This window comes from Trematomus bernacchii, unplaced genomic scaffold, assembly GCF_902827165.1.
Source record: "Trematomus bernacchii unplaced genomic scaffold, fTreBer1.1, whole genome shotgun sequence".
Classification (NCBI taxonomy): domain Eukaryota; kingdom Metazoa; phylum Chordata; class Actinopteri; order Perciformes; family Nototheniidae; genus Trematomus; species Trematomus bernacchii.
In genome coordinates, this window is record NW_022987689.1 from 9,215,076 (window position 1) to 9,235,078 (window position 20,003).

Below are 20,003 nucleotides of genomic sequence, written 5' to 3' on the forward strand. Positions count from 1 at the left end.
AAATAATTTGCTCCAACCCTTACCGAAGTGTTCAAGGCACTTTAACCACATGTTGCTTTAAGTGTGCTGAAATAGATTAGCTTATACATGGAAAATGACATTTGAATTTGATATCAATGACAGAGATTTTTGTTTTTGTTTTTACAGGCAATAAATAGAACCTGGTATCTATTCATGACCAGTCCTTACTTGTAAAAAGAATGTAGGACAAGAGATGACTGAAGGAAAGTGTGGTAGAATTATAGATAGTGAGGCAATGCTTGGATGAGCCCCAGACCAGTTATGCAGGATAAAGTCCCTGGCACTACTCCCGAAAAATCAAATTTTTTGGATGTGAGTAGAAAGGGCAACCAGACATCAAGAGAGCCATTAGAGAGCAATGTCGTAAGTGATGAAAGTGATTGCGATTACCACAATGTGTGTGTGAGTGGGTAAAGGGGAGTGTTTGGAAGCTAACCTGTTGAGATACGTGTTTTTTTTGGTAGTGAATAGGTCAGGGTGATGCCCTTGGCCTCGTTAGGCAGGATTATCTGGGGTTATATATTTCATCCCTGCCTTCCCCACAGGTCTAGAAGAGGCTTCCTCAGCATCTGGCTTCGGTAAGTCTGCATCACAGGATCAATTCTGTATTCATGCTGTATTATTCTGGAGTTTAAACAACATGTAAATGTTTTAGAAGTGGTCTCATTTCTCAAAAAAGAGGTGAGGAGAAACCACTTTTTGCTTTTTACATGCTTTTATACTTTTTTATCTTTTGAACTAACTATGTTATTCTAATGATGCAAAATACTTGTAAGTAGAAAAAGAGACCAGTTAGTTTTACAAATACTGATGCTAAACTACTGTAATTCCTTTTCTTTTACAATATCTTTAAAATATCTCATTTATTTTTTTCTCTGTCTATTTCAGATTTACCCATACCAGTCTTGAGTTTATCTGTCATCTGAGTTGACATCACAGGTACAATTTCCTTTACTAATGCTTACTTGGCAATGCATGATAATGAGTATTAAAGGCTGAAATATGTGATACAGACGTGTAAAACCTTGTATCCTCTCTACATGTTTGTAAAGCAGAGCAGCCATGGGGGATGCTATGATGGCTGTGTTTGGGCCGGCTGCCTCGTACCTAAGGAAATCGGACAAGGAGCGTATGGAGGCTTCCACGCGTCCCTTCGACATAAAGAGGGAATGCTTCGTCCCGGATGCAGTGGAAGAGTTTGTGAAGGCAACCATCACCAGCAGAGAAGGAAGCAAGGTCACTGTAGAGACGGCGAATGGGAAGGTCAGTGTTTACATAACAATTCAGACATTTAGTTTTAAAATTATTACCAACACATATGGTTTTCTTATCATAGTTGCAATGATGAAATAACGATTAACCTATAAGTCTAACCTTTATGTCAAAATGTGTAACAATAGTGTGAGGAATGACTCTAACACAGTATTTGTTATATTTCATTATTATGAATTGACCAGAAGGCAGCATGTGGACAACACTTGTATATCAGTGGCGATAAAAAATATGTATGATTTGTGTCTCGGGTGATGTGTGTGATGAGACGGTGTATTGCTGCCATCTGTCACTAACAATGCGTGGCATGCTTTGTAATGTTTCACATGCAATGTTGACAATGATAAGGCAGCACATGGAGGTTAACAAAATGAGCAGGCAGCATAAACAAAAATAAATTGTCTCACAAAACACTTTTTTTTTCTCAGACTGTCGTTATCAAAGATGTCGACATCATGCAACAGAATCCTCCAAAGTTTGACAAGATCGAGGACATGGCCATGCTGACCTTCCTCCACGAACCAGCTGTGTTGTTTAATCTCAAAGAGCGTTATGCAGCATGGATGATCTACGTGAGTAGCCGACAATACAATGAATACGGTTTGTCAATGAGCCGTACCGTGCACCAAGTTTACACTCTAAAAAAAACGTTTTCAGCTATCATTTTGCACCTACTCTAAAAAGTAGTATTGAGAACATTTTGATGTAGACAAATAAAAAAATATATCTAATGAGCTTTTGAAAAGTTACAGAACACAAGTATGGATTTTCTTTATAGACAACTTATGGAAGTGAATTCCTTTTTAATTTTGAGGGGTTCCAAAGGAATTTTCTGTTTACCTCAATTTAAATTGTTGTTTCATTAAATGCTGTTGCTAAGAAGGCAGATGTGATCTCTGTTATCTTGGTAGTGGCCTGTTTGTGTGGAAAAAAACCAAATGAATAATTCAACAGTATTGGCCAGGCTTTACTCCTGTTCCAATCCAAAATGCTCAGTGAAAAAAGGAGGAAGACCATGGTGAATATTGCTTTTGCTCTTTGGACTCAGCTGAAGTAGTTTTAAAGGCTGACAATTATATCAGAGGCAGTCACTCTTCTTCTTATCTGGTAAGCTAAATAAAGCTTTCTTTGAAACCTGAATGGTAATCTTCACTGTCCATTACATATGCTGATTTTGAATCAAAATAGCAACCAAATGCTTTGATAGTGAACAAAATGTAAGGGTGAGGTGGAGTGTGCCATCTAGTGGCTGCATGTTATCCAGGTTATCAAATACACCTTTACATAGAAATGTATGAATTAGTTCTCTTTTAAGATTTCAATACGAAATATTTGTAGTATATGAATCCAAGGTTACAGTGTGTCCAAAACTTGGAATCTTCAATATATCATAAACATAAAAAAGTTCGATTTAGAAGTAGTATTTGGTAAAACAATAACAATGTTTCTGTATCTCACAGACCTACTCTGGGCTCTTCTGCGTGACTGTCAACCCCTACAAGGGGCTGCCAGTCTACAACCAAGAGGTGGTTGTTGCCTACAGAGGAAAGAAGAGGGCTGAAGCTCCTCCTCATATCTTCTCCATCTCTGATAATGGATACCAGTACATGCTGTCAGGTAAAAATGACCAATAATGCTTCGGTAATCTTTATTAGATGTTATTATGCTGAATCTTGATACTTACAATATTGCACTTTCTGCACACTTGTTTTTTTAGACCGGGAAAACCAGTCTATTTTGATCACGTATGTATTGTGTTTTACTTGATTATCAAAAATGACACTATATGCTGTGCAATAACATCTTATTCTATGATGCCATTGGGTATTGATTTTTGAGTTTGCAATTACAGTGGAGAATCTGGTGCAGGAAAGACTGTCAACACAAAGAGAGTCATCCAGTATTTTGCAAGTATTGCATCTGGAGGCATGAAGAAAGACCCCAATGCCAAAGACAAGGTAAATAATAATAAATAATAATAATTATAACTCTGTCAAATGTGTGAGTTGCCAGAGAGGTTCTGATTGAAACTACAGATTAAATCATTATACAAAAAGATAAGTTTAACTCCCATAACTTAGCCGTCTGAACTGACATTGAATAGATTTTGCTACCTTGCTTGATTAAATTACCGGTTTATAGTATCTTACAAATTCACAAACAATCCTGTCATGATTTCCACTTTCGACAGCTTCTCTGCTATATAAATTGTAAACTTAAAATGTCTTCAAACTTTTTAATAACTGCAGCCAGAGGTTGCTAAAGTCTCTTTGTGTAGCTTTAAACAAAAATGAGTCCACACAATGTTCCTCTTTGACAGGGTTCTCTGGAGGATCAAATCATCCAGGCTAACCCTGCTCTGGAGGCCTTTGGTAATGCCAAGACCATCAGGAATGACAATTCTTCCAGATTTGTAAGTATCTAATCCCCGTGTGAATAAATTGTGATTATTTTGTATTCAGTTCACTTGAAAACGCAATCATGTAGTTACAAAGGACAAATGTTTTTCTTTCAGGGTAAATTCATTCGAATTCATTTTGATACCAGGGGAAAGTTAGCCTCTGCTGATATTGAAACATGTAAGGACAAACACCCTTATATGTTAAACAGTGATGCAGAAAACATGATTTAATAAATCATTTATAACAATAATAAAGTTGATTTTACACATGGCCATATATTCTCTCCTGTATTTGTCCCTTGTCAGACCTTCTGGAGAAATCTCGTGTGGTCTTCCAGCTCAAGGCTGAGAGAGATTACCACATCTTCTACCAGATTCTGTCCAACAAGAAGCCTGAACTCCTGGGTTAGTGCAAGGCTGGGGTTCCTTTGTGTCTTGGTGGTGGTTGACTACCAAACCAAGACCAAATGAAGGCACTTTGTATGATTGCATCTGTCTGACCTTGTCTCACCCTCTCTCTTTGTCCTCCAGAGATGCTGTTGATTACAAATAATCCCTATGACTACCCGTTCATCTCTCAGGGGGAAACCACAGTGGCCTCTATTGTTGATGCAGATGAACTGGAGGCAACAGATGTGAGGCTGATAATCATTCCTCGGTTTTACAATTTGACATCAAACTCTAACCATAATGATACCGTTGATGCAATCTAGTTGGATTAACAGATCAATGTGTTTAAAGACTTCTCAGACACCAAAACACTGCATAATTTAAAATACTCAGACAGGACTTTACAACTTTAGAAAGTGATCAAAATAGCATTTATTGTTCTTTTAGAAGGTATAATTTTAATCAAAGCTAAAGAAGATATGATGTACTACTCCACAGAGTGCCTTTGATGTGTTGGGCTTTACTCAAGAGGAAAAGAACTCTGTGTACAAGCTGACTGGTGCCATCATGCATCATGGAAATATGAAGTTCAAGACCAAGCAGCGAGAGGAGCAGGCAGAGGCTGATGGCACTGAAGGTGAGAGAAGCTCTGTTAATCACGTTTGCTCTTAACCAACCAAGACTAACACTGTCCTTTGTATCAGACCTCAGTTTTATAACCTTCACTTTCTGTCTTCAGATGCTGACAAAATCGCATATCTGATGGGCCTGAACACTTCCGACCTCATCAAAAGTCTCTGTCACCCGAGAGTCAAAGTCGGAAATGAGTGGGTCACAAAGGGACAAAGTGTTGCTCAAGTAAGAAAAAACAAACTGTTCTAAAAACTATTAAAAGAGCACATTATGTTTTCCATATGGCTACTTCTGCAAGGGATAAAGGTTGCATGCTAAATTTCAAATGTATGTTGCCTATTCCAAAGGTGACCTACTCTGTTGGAGCTCTATCAAAGGCTATTTATGAAAAGATGTTCCTGTGGATGGTGATAAGAATCAACCAGTCACTGGAGACCAGACAGCCCCGCCAGTACTTTATTGGTGTACTGGACATTGCTGGATTTGAGATCTTTGATGTGAGTTATCTGATTTGACCAGCTCTCTCCCAACATAAAATGGATAGAAAATCTGACCTGTTTTTTGTCTTTACAGTTGAACACCTTTGAGCAGCTGTGCATCAACTTCACCAATGAAAAGCTGCAACAGTTTTTCAACCACCACATGTTTGTGCTGGAGCAAGAAGAGTACAAGAAAGAGGGCATTGAATGGACTTTCATCGATTTTGGCATGGATTTGCAGGCCTGTATTGACCTGATTGAAAAGGTAAGAGAGTGGAATATTACATTTTCTTAAATCAACAAGGAGCAAGTCTTTTGAAACAATTTACATTTTTTTCCTTTCAGCCCATGGGTATCATGTCCATCCTTGAAGAGGAGTGCATGTTCCCCAAAGCCTCTGATATTACCTTTAAATCCAAGCTCTATGACAACCATCTCGGGAAGTCTGCCAACTTCCAGAAGCCCAGAGGTATCAAAGGAAAACCAGAGGCCCACTTTGCCCTGATGCACTACGCTGGAACTGTTGACTATAATATCGTCAACTGGCTGGTGAAAAACAAGGATCCTCTGAATGAGACTGTTATTGGATTCTACCAGAAGTCCAATCTCAAGCTGTTATCCATCCTGTTCATTAATTATGCTGGAGCTGATCCAGGTACCCTGGCATGAATATCTTGTTTGGAAATTACACCCTTTCTTGTCTAGCTAAAAGGTTACATTTTAACAGTTATTTTCCTTAACAGTTGCAGGTGAGGAGCAAGAAGGCAAAAAAGAGAAGAGAAAGAAGAAGGGTGCATCGTTTCAGACTGTGTCCGCACTTCACAGGGTATTGTCTATGACTGCTTTTATCCTAGGATATTATATTTTGTATGGTTCTGAATATCTTAACAGCCAGCTATAAATATGTGATTCATCATATTAATAGGAAAACCTGAACAAGCTGATGACCAACTTGAGGTCTACTCACCCTCACTTTGTACGCTGCATCATCCCCAATGAGACCAAGACTCCTGGGGCCATGGAGAACCCTCTGGTGATGCACCAGCTGCGCTGTAACGGTGTGCTGGAAGGCATCAGGATCTGCAGGAAGGGCTTTCCCAACAGGATCCTGTATGGAGATTTCAAACAGAGGTATTATCAGACTCAAGCCCGGCCCTTTCAAATTAGAAGCAGAAGTCCAGAATATTATTATCAGATTTTTACAAATATTTAATTTTTCAGATATCGCATTCTGAATGCCGCTGCCATTCCTGACGGCCAGTTCATTGACAGCAGGAAGGGAGCTGAGAAACTTCTTGGGTCTCTGGATATTGACCACAATCAGTACAAGTTTGGACACACAAAGGTATCATCTGACGTTTTCTGATATGAACGAGAATAAACAATCGGTAGGAGATGAAGAAGGTAGCACAAAAGTAAAATACCCATTGTTGTTATTAGGTGTTCTTCAAGGCTGGTTTGCTGGGTCTGCTTGAGGAGATGAGAGACGAGCGTCTCTCCAAAATCATCACTGCTATTCAAGCCAGATCCCGTGGCCTCTTGTCTCGTATTGAGTATCAGAAGATTGTGGAACGCAGGTACCTTATGTTTACAGCTGATGACATCGGTAACAATTCAAAGGTTATTGTTGGTTGATTAATAGCCTTTCATTTTATTCAACACATATTTTAGAGAAGCATTATTGGTGATCCAATGGAATGTCCGTTCATTCATGGGGGTCAAGAATTGGCCCTGGATGAAGCTGTTCTTCAAGATCAAACCCCTATTGAGATCGGCTGAATCAGAAAAGGAAATGGCCAACATGAAGGAAGAATTCCTGAAGCTGAAGGAGGCCTTTGCAAAATCTGAAGCTCGTAGAAAGGAACTGGAGGAGAAAATGGTTTCTCTGCTTCAAGAGCAGAACGATCTGCAGCTCCAAGTTCAAACAGTGAGAATGCTATCTCAAATGAAATGTATTTTTTGAAAATGTCCTGTCATTGATGTATGTGCTAATGAAGTGAGATGTTTCGTAGGAGCAAGATAATCTCTGTGATGCAGAAGAAAGATGTGAGGGGCTGATCAAGAGCAAGATCCAGCTTGAGGCAAAAGGCAAAGAGCTCACGGAAAGGCTGGAGGATGAAGAGGAGATGAATGCTGAAATGACTGCTAAGAAGAGGAAGCTGGAGGATGAGTGCTCTGAGCTGAAGAAAGACATTGATGACTTAGAGTTAACTCTGGCTAAGGTGGAGAAAGAAAAGCATGCCACAGAGAACAAGGTATGAAACTTATCTTAACATCTTTTTTTGGATCAGTAACTTGATCAGGCCTCTAGTAACTTATACTTTCATGAATGAATAGGTAAAGAACCTGGTGGAAGAGATGGCTGGTCAGGATGAAATCATTGCTAAGTTGACCAAAGAAAAGAAAGCCCTACAGGAATCTCATCAGCAAACACTGGATGATCTTCAGAGTGAAGAAGACAAAGTCAACACTCTGACCAAGGCCAAGACTAAGCTGGAGCAGCAAGTGGATGATGTAAGCATTATTATCAAAAGTGTATATGATGTAAGTATTACAAAATGATGAATTCACGACTGTTGTAAACAAACCTATTTGTATTAAGCTTGAGGGATCTCTTGAGCAAGAGAAGAAGGTTCGAATGGACCTTGAGAGAGCTAAGAGAAAGCTGGAGGGAGACTTAAAGTTGACCCTGGAGACTTTAATGGATTTAGAAAATGACAAGATACAACTGGAGGAGCACCTGAAAAAGTACACATTCAGCATGACATTGTTCATTCACTACGGTCATTTAATACTGTGACACCAGTTGTAAATGTTCCAATAATCTTGTAACAAATAAACAAAATGTTGCAGGAAAGACTTTGAGATCAGCCAGCTGAACGGGAAAATTGAAGATGATCAAACAATCATCATTCAACTCCAGAAAAAGCTGAAGGAGCTGCAGGTACAACTAAAGGAACTTCATTAAAAGTTAGGAAATTCCCATTATAACTCACATTAAAATATGTTGTTCTGACACTAGGCTCGTGTAGAGGAGCTTGAAGAAGAGCTTGAAGCAGAGCGATCTGCTCGAGCTAAGGTGGAAAAGCAGAGAGCCGACTTGTCCAGAGAGCTGGAGGAGATCAGTGAGAGGCTGGAGGAAGCTGGTGGAGCAACATCTGCCCAGATTGAGATGAACAAGAAGAGAGAGGCCGAGCTACAGAAACTCCGCAGAGACCTTGAAGAGGCTACTCTGCAGCACGAAGCCACTGCTGCCACACTCAGGAAGAAACAAGCTGACAGTGTGGCTGATCTAGGAGAGCAGATAGACAACCTGCAGAGAGTCAAGCAGAAACTGGAGAAGGAGAAGAGTGAGCTCAGACTGGAGCTGGATGATGTGGTCTCCAATATGGAACACATAGCCAAGTCAAAGGTATGTGCGCATGAAGATGTTCAAGGTACATTTCCACACTGATGGAACTGACTGATAACTGGTAAGGAATGATGACAATTCAATAGCCTAGGCCCTAGGGAGATGCAACATCAGTTAACAGTGCACATACAGTAGTATCTCAAATGATATTGAGTTGTTCTTCTTATTATTATTCCCTCTAAGTTGGGGATGCAATATAGTGAATAAATGTCTAGCGATGTTTAATTCTGAAAAGTAATCAACATTGCTTGTGAACTATTTCTTTTGAAGATTACCTTGGAAAAGACCTGCAGAACTTTGGAAGATCAAATGAATGAATACAGGAGCAAGTGTGATGAATATCAGAGATCTATGAATGACTTCACCACTCAGAGAGCCAAGCTTCTAGCTGAGAATGGTCAGTTTAACACGTTTCAATTAAAAAAGAATACATTGTTTGATGTAAAACAATCTAATTCAAAAACCTAACTTTGGCCTCTTTAGGTGAGTTTTCAAGACAGCTGGAGGAGAAAGAATCTCTTGTTTCTCAGCTGACCAGAGGAAAAAATTGCTACACTCAACAACTTGAAGACATAAAAAGACAACTAGAGGAGGAAGTAAAAGTATGAAAACGGCAAAATGTATTAATTAATATTTCAAATATTTGTCCATGTGGAAGAGGAATACCAACATTATCATTATTTATTCAGGCAAAGACTGCTTTAGCCCATGCAGTGCAGTCTGCTCGTCATGACTGTGATCTGCTCAGGGAGCAGTATGAGGAGGAGCAGGAGGCCAAGTCTGAATTGCAGCGTGGCATGTCCAAGGCCAACTCCGAGGTGGCTCAGTGGAGAGCTAAGTACGAAACTGATGCCATCCAAAAGACTGAGGAACTGGAGGAGGCCAAGTGAGTAACAACAAACACCTGTGTCACTAAAAGTAATGTCAACAAATTGCCACAAGTTGATTACAATTGCAGCTCGTAATTACAGTTTGATGAGAAATGTAATTCATTCATTCAAACATCTTGTTCGTTTGGAAGCAGGAGGCAGAGTCAGCTTGCCCTAATATTGTGTATGTTGTTTTATATATTTGAATTGCAAAGTCTCCAGTTTGAATAAAGCCGGGCGCCTGTGTGGCATGTGGTTTCACATCACTACTGCCTTTATTTAATGTGCTTTAACAAAGCCATAACATGTCTCTAAAATAAAGAGACACTTAAGCAAACATTGGATAAGACTTGTTATCTTTTTCAGGAAAAAGCTGGCTCAGCGTCTGCAGGATGCCGAGGAGGCCGTTGAAGCAGTGAATGCTAAGTGCTCGTCTCTGGAGAAGACCAAACACAGGCTGCAGAATGAGATTGAAGATCTCATGGTGGATGTTGAGAGGTCTAATGCTGCTGCTGCTGCTCTGGACAAGAAGCAAAGAAACTTTGACAAGGTACATCAGCATTGTTTATCATTAAAAACCTGGTTTTCAAAGTGAAAATGGTCTACTCAACCAATGCACCTTTTGCTGTTAAAAGTTTGAAGTGGTGATTTAAACGTGAAATGATACAACTTGTATCTCAATGTCTAGGTCCTGTCTGAGTGGAAACAGAAGTATGAAGAGTCTCAGTGTGAGCTGGAGGGCTCTCAGAAGGAAGCCAGGTCTTTGAGCACAGAGCTCTTCAAACTGAAGAATTCATATGAGGAGTCACTGGATCATCTGGATACCATGAAGAGGGAGAACAAGAATCTTCAGGGTAATGTATATTAAGGTGTCTAAAATGGCATATCATACATATTTCAGGTGGCAAAAAAGTGAATTACACACCATTACTCTCATACACAGAGGAGATGTCTGACCTCACTGAGCAAATTGGAGAGGGAGCAAAAAGCATTCATGAGTTGGAGAAAGCCCGCAAGCAGCTGGAGCAAGAAAAGAGTGAGATTCAGTCTGCACTCGAGGAAGCAGAGGTAACACTTAAATGTCAAAGCTTTTTCTGATACATTTATCATTTTAGTTTCAAAGTTGTAGTAGACATTTTTTTAAATTAATTCCTGATTTCCATCTTAGGGGTCTCTTGAGCATGAGGAGGGAAAGATTCTAAGAGCCCAACTTGAGTTCAACCAGATTAAGGCAGACATGGAGCGTAAAGTAGCTGAGAAAGACGAGGAGATGGAGCAGTCCAAGAGGAACCTGCAGAGGACCATTGACACCCTGCAGAGCTCTCTTGACGCGGAGACTCGCAGCAGGAACGAGGCTCTCCGTTTGAAGAAGAAGATGGAGGGAGACCTTAATGAGATGGAGATCCAGCTGAGCCAGGCAAACAGGCAGGCGGCTGAGGCTCAGAAACAGCTTAAATCTGTCCATGCACATCTGAAGGTAAAAAGGGGGAAATACCTTTATTGTAATTTGCATCATTACTTTGGTATCTTTGTAACCGGAGAATCTGATCATTCTACAGGACGCCCAGCTCCAGCTTGATGACTCTCTTCGATCCAATGAAGAGCTTAAGGAGAACAATGCCATTGTTGAGAGACGCAACAACCTGCTTCAGGCCGAAGTGGAAGAGCTCAGGTCTGCTCTGGAGCAAACTGAAAGAGGCCGCAAACTTGCTGAGCAAGAGCTGCTGGATGTTAGTGAACGGGTGCAGCTCCTGCACTCACAGGTATGGCAGAAATCTGACAATGAATTTGTTTCATTATAAAAAATGTTGCTCTATGGTGCATTGTTTAATGAAATAGCTTTGGTTGTATCCAAATAGAACACTAGCCTGATCAATCACAAGAAGAAGCTGGAGGCTGATACATCCCAGCTTCAGACTGAAGTGGAGGAAGCAGTGCAGGAGTGCAGAAATGCTGAGGAAAAGGCTAAGAAAGCCATCACTGATGCTGCCATGATGGCAGAGGAGCTGAAGAAAGAGCAGGACACCAGCTCTCACCTGGAGCGCATGAAGAAGAACATGGAGCAAACCATCAAAGACCTGCAGCACCGTCTGGATGAAGCTGAACAGATCGCCATGAAGGGAGGCAAGAAGCAGATCCAGAAGCTCGAGACCAGGGTTAGTATTTCTTTTGATTAGTCATTAGTGTTATATAGTGATGTTGAAGAGGTTATGAGAACATTTATTGAAAAAACACTGTCCTTGAGCAGGTGAAGGAGCTGGAAAATGAGGTGGAACTGGAGCAAAAGAAAAGCACCGAAGCTGTGAAAGGCATCCGTAAATACGAACGCCGTATGAAGGAACTTACCTATCAGGTTTGTGACACAACTAGCTTTAATAATCTTTCTGTGTGGTTGAAATGTATTGGAAGGAAATGTACTTGTATTTCCACAGAGTGAGGAAGATCGCAAGAATATTGCCCGACTCCAAGACCTGGTAGATAAGCTGCAGTTGAAGGTTAAATCTTACAAGAGAACTACTGAGGAGGCTGTAAGTTTGCCAAAGTGTGAAGTGTGGTTTTCATTTGGCTTTTCACCCTGTCAATAGGTAACTATTTTTATTTGTATCAATCCTCAACAGGAGGAACAGGCTAATGCTCACCTTGGTAAGTTCCGGAAGCAGCAGCACGAGCTGGATGAGGCTGAAGAGAGAGCTGACATTGCTGAGACTCAGGTCAACAAGATGCGTGCCAAGACCCGTGATGTGGGCCCCAAGGTTTGAACCATGCACGCTGCAGCAGATGCTCAGCATCTGACCCTGACACCTGCTGCCCTCTGCTGGCTAATTTAACATGCTGCTCTGCTTTTTGAGTATTAGTACAAGTGTGCTTTAGTGTACATTTGTCTGTTAATGAATACATTGCTTTATGGCATTAAAGCATTGCTTATCTGCAGTCTTAACAGCTTTCTCTTTTTCTTTTTTTCCAAATTCCTGGGCTGCAACAGAAAGTGTTTGAGGAAGAGTGAAGCTTTGGAGCCTGCAGAAATCCCTTAGCCCGCTGTGTGCTGTAGAACAGAGTATAAGGCCAACATGGGAGAAAATTGTAAGATTTCAAGAATAAAGTTGTAATATTTAGAGAAAAAAGGGCATTGTATTGCAACTAAAAACATGTTTTCTAATTAGAATAAAGTCATTATATTTCAAGTTGTATTATGACACAAATGTAGTTGTAATTTCATGTGGAAGGAATCTGGATATTTTGACCCTGTCATAGTAAACAGATAAGAGAAGTCAAAAGTTTAGGGAAATGTCTGACGGCTGTGTTGCCAAGGAGGTTAAAACCAAAACAGTTGGAAAACACATTGACACATAAATCTTCACCACCTGATAAAGTGCAGCTATACACACACTTCCCTTAGGATTTCAATGAGTAGGAAGATACTAGCATAGGGAAGGTAACCAGTCAGAATAACTGAGGGCTTCAGTGGCCTTTGGACTGTTATAAAAGATTAAAGTATGCACATGAAATTGAATAGGAACTATACGCATAATATCATTCAAAGCAACCTATCATATTGAGACTTTATTTTCTAAATATTATGACTTAATATTGGAAATCTCAGATTGGGATTTGTTCCCAATAGAGGCCTTAATACTCCATTGTATTGATTCCCTATCACTATTCACAACCTGTAATGCTTAATAAAATCTCATCAAAAATGTTAACGCCGTTGTGTTCTTCCATTATTAAGAAAGTGTTTGTTCATGACACAATGTATGAGGAGTACTGTGTTTAATGAAACTTAAATCGATCATATTGACTGGTCACTCGCACAAAAAAAGTAACAGTGCCTATTTGAATAATACATTTTACAATTTGGGATGAAATACATTAGTCTACTACATTTACAAAGAAACTGATAGGCGTCAGTAAAGGAATCATGAAGCAGGAAGAACAGAATTAGGCCAAAGCAGGAAAACTCTTGGGACCAAATGAAGTGTAGTGGCAGATGTCCTAAAAAGAGGGACGTTGAGTTGTAGTGATTGCTAGAAGAGAGAGAGAGAGATAAATCAAATCCTTTTCTTAAAATAGAGTAAAAGAAATCCCAGGAGTCTGGGCCTCAAGGTCAACAATGAACCAATGCTCATACTCAGACTTTCCATAATACCATGAATAATTACTGGCAGCTGCTCGGCAAATACCTCCAAAGGGCTAAAGAGGATTTCAAAGAACCAACAATAACATATGTAGATCATATAATGAAACAGACAACAGCAAATTACAACAAACTATAATGATTGTTTCCCTGTACTAAGAGTGCTATGGTTACCTGTCTGTTTAGAGCTTTGCCTCGGTGCTGCTGCAGGTCTCAGTCATTGCTGCTGGTGCTGGAAGCTAAATAATCATTTGGGCAGAAGGAGGGAGGAGAGGGCAGGCCCCAGACACCCGTTGTGTGAAATTCAGGGAGTCCTGTCTCTTCTCTTATTACATGTCAGGTCCTCAACTCCCTGAGTGAACAAGCAGGTATCCATCAGCTAATGGAAGCTTATTCACACCTATGTTTAAGAGGCTCACCACATGCAGCACAGTGTGTGGAGGATTATCGGCATGATTAACAGGACATCTGAGACCATGCTCATATGAGTGAGGGGACTGGCCAAAGATGGAAAAAGTGTACTGCCTCTATAATTAGACCATCTCCAACATGCTTAATGATGTTAATGGTCCTATCTGAGATGTGGAAAGCATGTGTTTGCAACTACCACTGACCCTCCTAACCCAAAAGTGATTTAGTTTAAAGCCAGTTTATAAAATATTTTACACACCGGTCTGACTCAGGTCCCTCCAGGGGAAATGCTTTTCCAGCAGAAGCAAAAGCATCAGCAGCTGTTTATAAAAGCAACATTGGTCATTTACAGAAAGCTCAAACAACAGAAAATGGAAGGAGTATTATGTGATCAAATAAGCAAATATAAATAATAACTAAGTGCTATTTTAATGGGGATCCAAAAACAAAATCAAAACAAGATAGTGACTAAAACAATAATGATAGTTACACACTTTATTTATAAAATACTTTTACAGTTGCCTTACGGTTAAAAAGAGATAAAATACCTAAATAACTATAAAATAGCAATGAAGTCACGGGTAAAATAAGAAGAAAGCTTTGTAGTTAAATCAGGCTTTTAAAATACTGTCCTTCGGGAGCACAGAACAAAGAGACATGTGGCTTGAGGCTCTTTTTATGTCCTTCCCTTGTTTGTATTTAATGGAAACATGTGGTGACAATGTTAATTTGTTGTGATAAACAAAGCATTTGAAACATGTTCCCGTTCATTAATAAAAGTTTGACCTGTGAGGTCAGTGTTATCTTCACTTGGTCTTTAGCAGGGGCATGGAATCTCTCACTTCCATTTGGCCCCCTGACGCCAGCTGTCGAAACAGCTATCAGAATGGAAATAATCTCAGCACTTGTCACCAGCTGTTGACCCTCCTTTTATCTCTTAACCTCTGAAGCGGCTGTGATTACTGGTGCTAGTGATGGGCTGTGCAATGTGGTTGTTATATTTAATTACAATGAATGTTGTGGTTTGTTTTAAAAGTCTTTTTGGATAAGGGGAATAACATGTAAATTAAAATGTGTTTCGCAGTCACGAGGCTTGTTGAACAGCAGCTAAGGGTGGGCAGTAGGAAGGTTTATATCTACTTTTAGAGAAGCATATTGTTAACGGAGTAGATATTAGAATACTACCTTAAAGTTAGTCTGCTGATGTAAAACTGAAGCTTAGGCTCATACCCCATATAGGAGGGGCATTTAAAAGGAACATTAAAAGTTATGGGCTGTGGAATATACCTGTCACTCCCATTATATTTGTGAGACAATACCCAGCGTGGGGCTATCATCTGCTCCAACTGAAGGCTGTCTTCCTCGATTAGGGCTCTGTGCTACAGAGGAATTTCACGCAGCTATCTTTGTCCTCAAAGACACAATGCCATGTCAACAGGTCTGTAACTGAGGGTGCCAGCTTTCGTTAGCTGCTGTCTGATAATGGGAGAAGGCTTCCACAGTGACCTTGGTGTCTCATCGGAGCATGTCATGCTGACATAGCTCTCAATTGGGTGTCATCATTTCTGCCTTTCAGTAATTCTCAAGAATGTCACCTGTGGCAGTCCCTTGTCTGTGTCGCCCAGCACTTGCCGCCTGAATAATCCCACAGACCCATGTTCTTTATTTAGACCCAACCATTTGGTATCTGATTTATCTTACAGCGAAGTCCATTCTATGATAAATAAACACAATATGCTCCCAATGCCTCACTGCGACTCCACTTAAGCCTTCTGGGTAATTGAGACCCATACATAACATACTTCTCTCGAATATCTCCCCAGAGATTTTCTGCGTCTTCCTTTGTGTTTACACAACAAGACCAGGAGTCTACATTGAAGGAATACTCTGGATTATTGTATATAAAGAATATAAACAACCTTTTAGTTTTCTTATTGTTGTTCCCAGATGCAGTATGCATAAAGTCTACTTAATTATTTCCCAATTTATAAATCATTAATCATTTAACACTTTATTTTTTCTAATGCAAGCCTTTATAGAATCAACATGTAATGATTTCTATATTCTTATCACAAATATGGAAAACAAAATAGACATATAATATATACCATAAGCTTTTTGAACTCACTCATTTTTACAGTTTTTAATGATTTATTTAATTGTGTCCTTAACCTGCATGTTTTTCATTTAATCCTTTTTTTATGTGCTTGGTAGAATTTGTGTTACTGTAATAGTGTTGTCTGATAGTTGTTTGTCCACATTGTACATTTTTGATACAGAAAAAGACAGTGGCAATAAATACTGAAAGTCAAATGTGAATGTACATTATTTGACATCCTTAAGTTGAACACCTCACCATCGATATGAACACATCTATTTAATCATAAACTTTTACACACATTTCAAATGTTCAGTCCTGCCGGTCTGAGGTGAGGATGCTTCTGCTCAGTACAACATGTATTGTTCCTGTAACAGAAGCAAACTTAAGAGATGACGAGAAAATAATTCCTCGCTGTGTCTATTTAAAGATTGAGTTGCCGTCCCTGGCTGCTTGAAGGTACCTATATTAATCACTGGAGTGCATGGAGCTCCTAATATGGCTACGTCAGCAGACCCCATCACTGATAAGACTAGGACCTACTGATTTCTATATTGCACTCGGGAACTCATTAACCCCCTCCCTCTATGAACCCCCAACCCTATGCAGACACAATAACATTCCTGCACCCTGAACGCTCCTCCATATATGGCAGAGAGGCTTTGTTTATAAAGAGCCCATGGTGAAACGCCCAATAGGTCACCATTCTATCTCAAGGTAAGGTGCAGAGACAAGCGTTCTGAAATCACTGACTACACTTTGACTCTAAAGCATTAGCTTTGTTAGTGTGGACTGCAGACTTTTCTCATCAGCTTCCATTGTTCATTTCCTCAGGACCATTACACCTCCGTGTCATCAATAGGGATTGGTAAGGTAAGAGCATCTGAACGTTTCAAATGTGTTTGATTTGAAAAAAGGATTTAATGAAGGAAAGTATAACACCAATGTAGGATTAATTAACTAATTCAAATTGGACTGTTTATAAGCATATGCTTTCTTTTTTTCTATAGACAAGGTGAACAATGGGTGACTCTGTCATGAGAGACTTTGGGGCAGCAGCCCCGTACCTGAGGAAGTCAGACCGGGAGCGCCTGGAGGCCCAGACCCGTGCCTTTGACATGAAGAAGGAGTGCTTTGTTACAGATCCTGATGAGGAATATGTGAAGGCTTCCATCATCAGCCGTGATGGAGACAAAGTCACTGCTGAGACTGCAAAAGGGAAGGTCAGTAAGCTGGCAGTTACAGCTGCCATTGCTGCAAGTGGTTTCCTAACTAAGACAAATATTAAATCAGGTCTAATTTTCCTTTAGTCATACATGGCAGAGAAACAGTGGAAATCAGAGACTATGATGCGCAGTGGCTTGTTGGTTTCCTTCCTATACACATGCTCTTGTTTGATTTATAACAATGTATTAATACTGACTATCTCCATTTCAGACTGTCACAGTGAAGGAGTGCGATGTACACCCTCAGAACCCGCCAAAGTTTGATAAAATTGAAGACATGGCGATGTTCACCTTCCTCCATGAGCCCGCTGTGCTGTTTAACCTCAAAGAGCGTTATGCAGCATGGATGATTTACGTAAGACAAATGCCTAAACTGTAACTTTCCTTCGTTATTAAGACATCTCAGCATCTGAAATAACTATATTTTGTCATTCCCCTTATACGACAGACCTACTCTGGTCTCTTCTGTGTGACTGTCAACCCCTACAAGGGGCTGCCAGTCTACAACCAAGAGGTGGTTGTTGCCTACAGAGGAAAGAAGAGGGCTGAAGCTCCTCCTCATATCTTCTCCATCTCTGACAATGCTTACCAGTACATGCTCACTGGTAATTCACTTTCAGTTATCATATGTTAATAACAAGCGAATCATAAAAACGCTTAGGAATCCTAGTATTCTTTAAGTGATCCTTTCTTCTCTTTTCCAGACAGGGAAAATCAGTCAATTCTCATCACGTGAGTTATCTTTTCATTACTTTGTTATGCTGCAATTGAGAATTATATAATGCTGTTAGAATTAGAGCAGGTGGCATTAATCGGCCCTCCAAGGCATGTTATTTGTTGGTTTTGTGAGTTTCAGCATTTATGCTCCATGTAGACCCAGTACTATATATTTTAAGTGGTAAAGACAATTGTGCATGTTAATGTAGTGTATAAGAATACATGAATATACAATGAATAAACACTGAATAATAAATGTAATGGCAATTATTGATTGTTTTTTACAGTGTAAATATGTGATTCAGTTAGAAGCAAACATGAATGCTAGCCACTACTCTATTGCCACTGTTTTGTTAGCTATAGAGTACTGAAAGAAAACAATGATACATGTTGAAAAGGATTTACTTATTTACTGATTGTAACTAATGTTTGTTCATAAATTTAAAAACCTGTGTAGTTGCATATGGGCTACTGTGTGTTTCACATTTGTCAATTTATAAAACAATATAATGTGTAACTTCAGCGGAGAATCCGGTGCTGGGAAAACTGTCAATACCAAGAGAGTCATCCAGTACTTTGCCAGCATTGCAGCTGCAGGCGGGAAGAAGGATGCAGGCAGTGACAAAAAGGTGAAAATGCTGAGATCTTTTAACTGCATATTGCATACTTTTCTCTTTGTGTTGCTAATACAATTTGCATACCTGTATTCCTCTAGGGTTCTCTGGAGGATCAAATCATTCAGGCTAACCCTGCTTTAGAGGCCTTTGGTAACGCAAAGACCATCAGGAATGACAACTCCTCCAGATTTGTAAGTATCTGTCTGTAAAGAAATACTACGTTTAGTCTATAACATTGTAACATTTTCATTTTGTCATACACTTTAGGGTAAATTCATCAGAATTCACTTTGCAGCCAGTGGAAAGCTGGCCTCAGCTGACATTGAGACATGTAAGCAGTGTTTTCTCCAGACTTTCATCTTGTCCGTTTCAATGTTCCCAATGATCACCTCCCCACTTCTTATGTCTTCACAGATCTGCTGGAAAAGTCCCGGGTCACCTATCAGCTTAAGGCCGAGAGGGATTACCACATCTTCTATCAGATTCTGTCTCAGAAAAAGCCTGAGCTGCTTGGTAAATTAAAAAAAGGATCTTTGGGCCACTAACAACAAGAAGTTCCAAGGTTGTTGTATCCCTAACATACAACAACGAACATCTCTCTTTTGCTTTTTAGAAATGCTGCTTATCACCAACAACCCCTATGACTACGGCTTCATCTCCCAAGGAGAGACGACAGTAGCATCCATCAATGATGCTGACGAACTGATGGCAACTGATGTAAGAAGAGATTGATCTAAATGTATTTATGGAAAAGCCACTAGCATGAAAAAGTTCAGTTCCATTGAATTCATTTTGCTATTCAAGACTTCAAAGAGTTTACTGAAATATAAACTTACATTATTGGTATTGGCATCATTTTAAGGGGGTTTAAAAAAGGCAGAAAATCTAGATGTTAGTAATGAGATTGTGAAATGTTATGTAACCCAGTGTTAATGTTTCCCTAGATTAGAGTAAAACACTATTTGTATAGACTGGACTAAATGTCTGAGGTCAGATGTCAAACTATTTTCTTTTAAAGCTACTCAAATATTTGTGTTATCTCTTCACATAACTAGACATCCCGATAGAATTGTAAAGGTAAATGACACAACAAATATAATACCCATCTCCCCATTCAGGAAGCCTTTGATGTGCTGGGATTTAATCAAGAAGAGAAGAACGGCATTTACAAGCTGACTGGTGCCATCATGCATCATGGAAATATGAAATTTAAGAACAAGCAGCGTGAAGAACAGGCAGAGGCTGATGGCACCGAAGGTGAGAGAATCTCGCTGAAGCCAGGAAACAGGATATGTCACATGTCAGCATTTTATGTGTTTATA

General features: G+C 39.8%; 1 protein-coding gene across 1 annotated transcript in view; it reads left to right on the top strand.

Moving 5' to 3' along the window:
• The first annotated feature begins 910 nt into the window (after positions 1–910).
• LOC117488605 overlaps positions 911–20,003 on the top strand; it is a 29,610-nt gene continuing 10,517 nt past the window's right edge. Inside the window, exons 1-48 of the mRNA XM_034137604.1 lie at positions 911–960; positions 1,077–1,284; positions 1,722–1,865; positions 2,754–2,910; positions 3,011–3,038; positions 3,146–3,251; positions 3,614–3,706; positions 3,809–3,872; positions 4,001–4,099; positions 4,226–4,329; positions 4,583–4,721; positions 4,824–4,942; positions 5,065–5,214; positions 5,291–5,461; positions 5,542–5,851; positions 5,940–6,022; positions 6,122–6,327; positions 6,418–6,541; positions 6,637–6,773; positions 6,868–7,123; positions 7,209–7,451; positions 7,534–7,710; positions 7,799–7,944; positions 8,050–8,140; positions 8,219–8,608; positions 8,879–9,005; positions 9,092–9,210; positions 9,298–9,494; positions 9,844–10,027; positions 10,166–10,331; positions 10,421–10,545; positions 10,646–10,954; positions 11,037–11,240; positions 11,337–11,633; positions 11,726–11,830; positions 11,910–12,005; positions 12,096–12,230; positions 12,461–12,477; positions 17,143–17,344; positions 17,559–17,702; positions 17,796–17,952; positions 18,052–18,079; positions 18,588–18,741; positions 18,780–18,872; positions 18,949–19,012; positions 19,096–19,194; positions 19,295–19,398; positions 19,800–19,938. Of these exons, the coding sequence (XP_033993495.1) occupies positions 1,084–1,284; positions 1,722–1,865; positions 2,754–2,910; positions 3,011–3,038; positions 3,146–3,251; positions 3,614–3,706; positions 3,809–3,872; positions 4,001–4,099; positions 4,226–4,329; positions 4,583–4,721; positions 4,824–4,942; positions 5,065–5,214; positions 5,291–5,461; positions 5,542–5,851; positions 5,940–6,022; positions 6,122–6,327; positions 6,418–6,541; positions 6,637–6,773; positions 6,868–7,123; positions 7,209–7,451; positions 7,534–7,710; positions 7,799–7,944; positions 8,050–8,140; positions 8,219–8,608; positions 8,879–9,005; positions 9,092–9,210; positions 9,298–9,494; positions 9,844–10,027; positions 10,166–10,331; positions 10,421–10,545; positions 10,646–10,954; positions 11,037–11,240; positions 11,337–11,633; positions 11,726–11,830; positions 11,910–12,005; positions 12,096–12,230; positions 12,461–12,477; positions 17,143–17,344; positions 17,559–17,702; positions 17,796–17,952; positions 18,052–18,079; positions 18,588–18,741; positions 18,780–18,872; positions 18,949–19,012; positions 19,096–19,194; positions 19,295–19,398; positions 19,800–19,938 (7,003 nt within the window). The 5' untranslated portion in view covers positions 911–960; positions 1,077–1,083. The remainder of the gene's footprint in view (positions 961–1,076; positions 1,285–1,721; positions 1,866–2,753; positions 2,911–3,010; positions 3,039–3,145; positions 3,252–3,613; positions 3,707–3,808; positions 3,873–4,000; positions 4,100–4,225; positions 4,330–4,582; positions 4,722–4,823; positions 4,943–5,064; positions 5,215–5,290; positions 5,462–5,541; positions 5,852–5,939; positions 6,023–6,121; positions 6,328–6,417; positions 6,542–6,636; positions 6,774–6,867; positions 7,124–7,208; positions 7,452–7,533; positions 7,711–7,798; positions 7,945–8,049; positions 8,141–8,218; positions 8,609–8,878; positions 9,006–9,091; positions 9,211–9,297; positions 9,495–9,843; positions 10,028–10,165; positions 10,332–10,420; positions 10,546–10,645; positions 10,955–11,036; positions 11,241–11,336; positions 11,634–11,725; positions 11,831–11,909; positions 12,006–12,095; positions 12,231–12,460; positions 12,478–17,142; positions 17,345–17,558; positions 17,703–17,795; positions 17,953–18,051; positions 18,080–18,587; positions 18,742–18,779; positions 18,873–18,948; positions 19,013–19,095; positions 19,195–19,294; positions 19,399–19,799; positions 19,939–20,003) is intronic.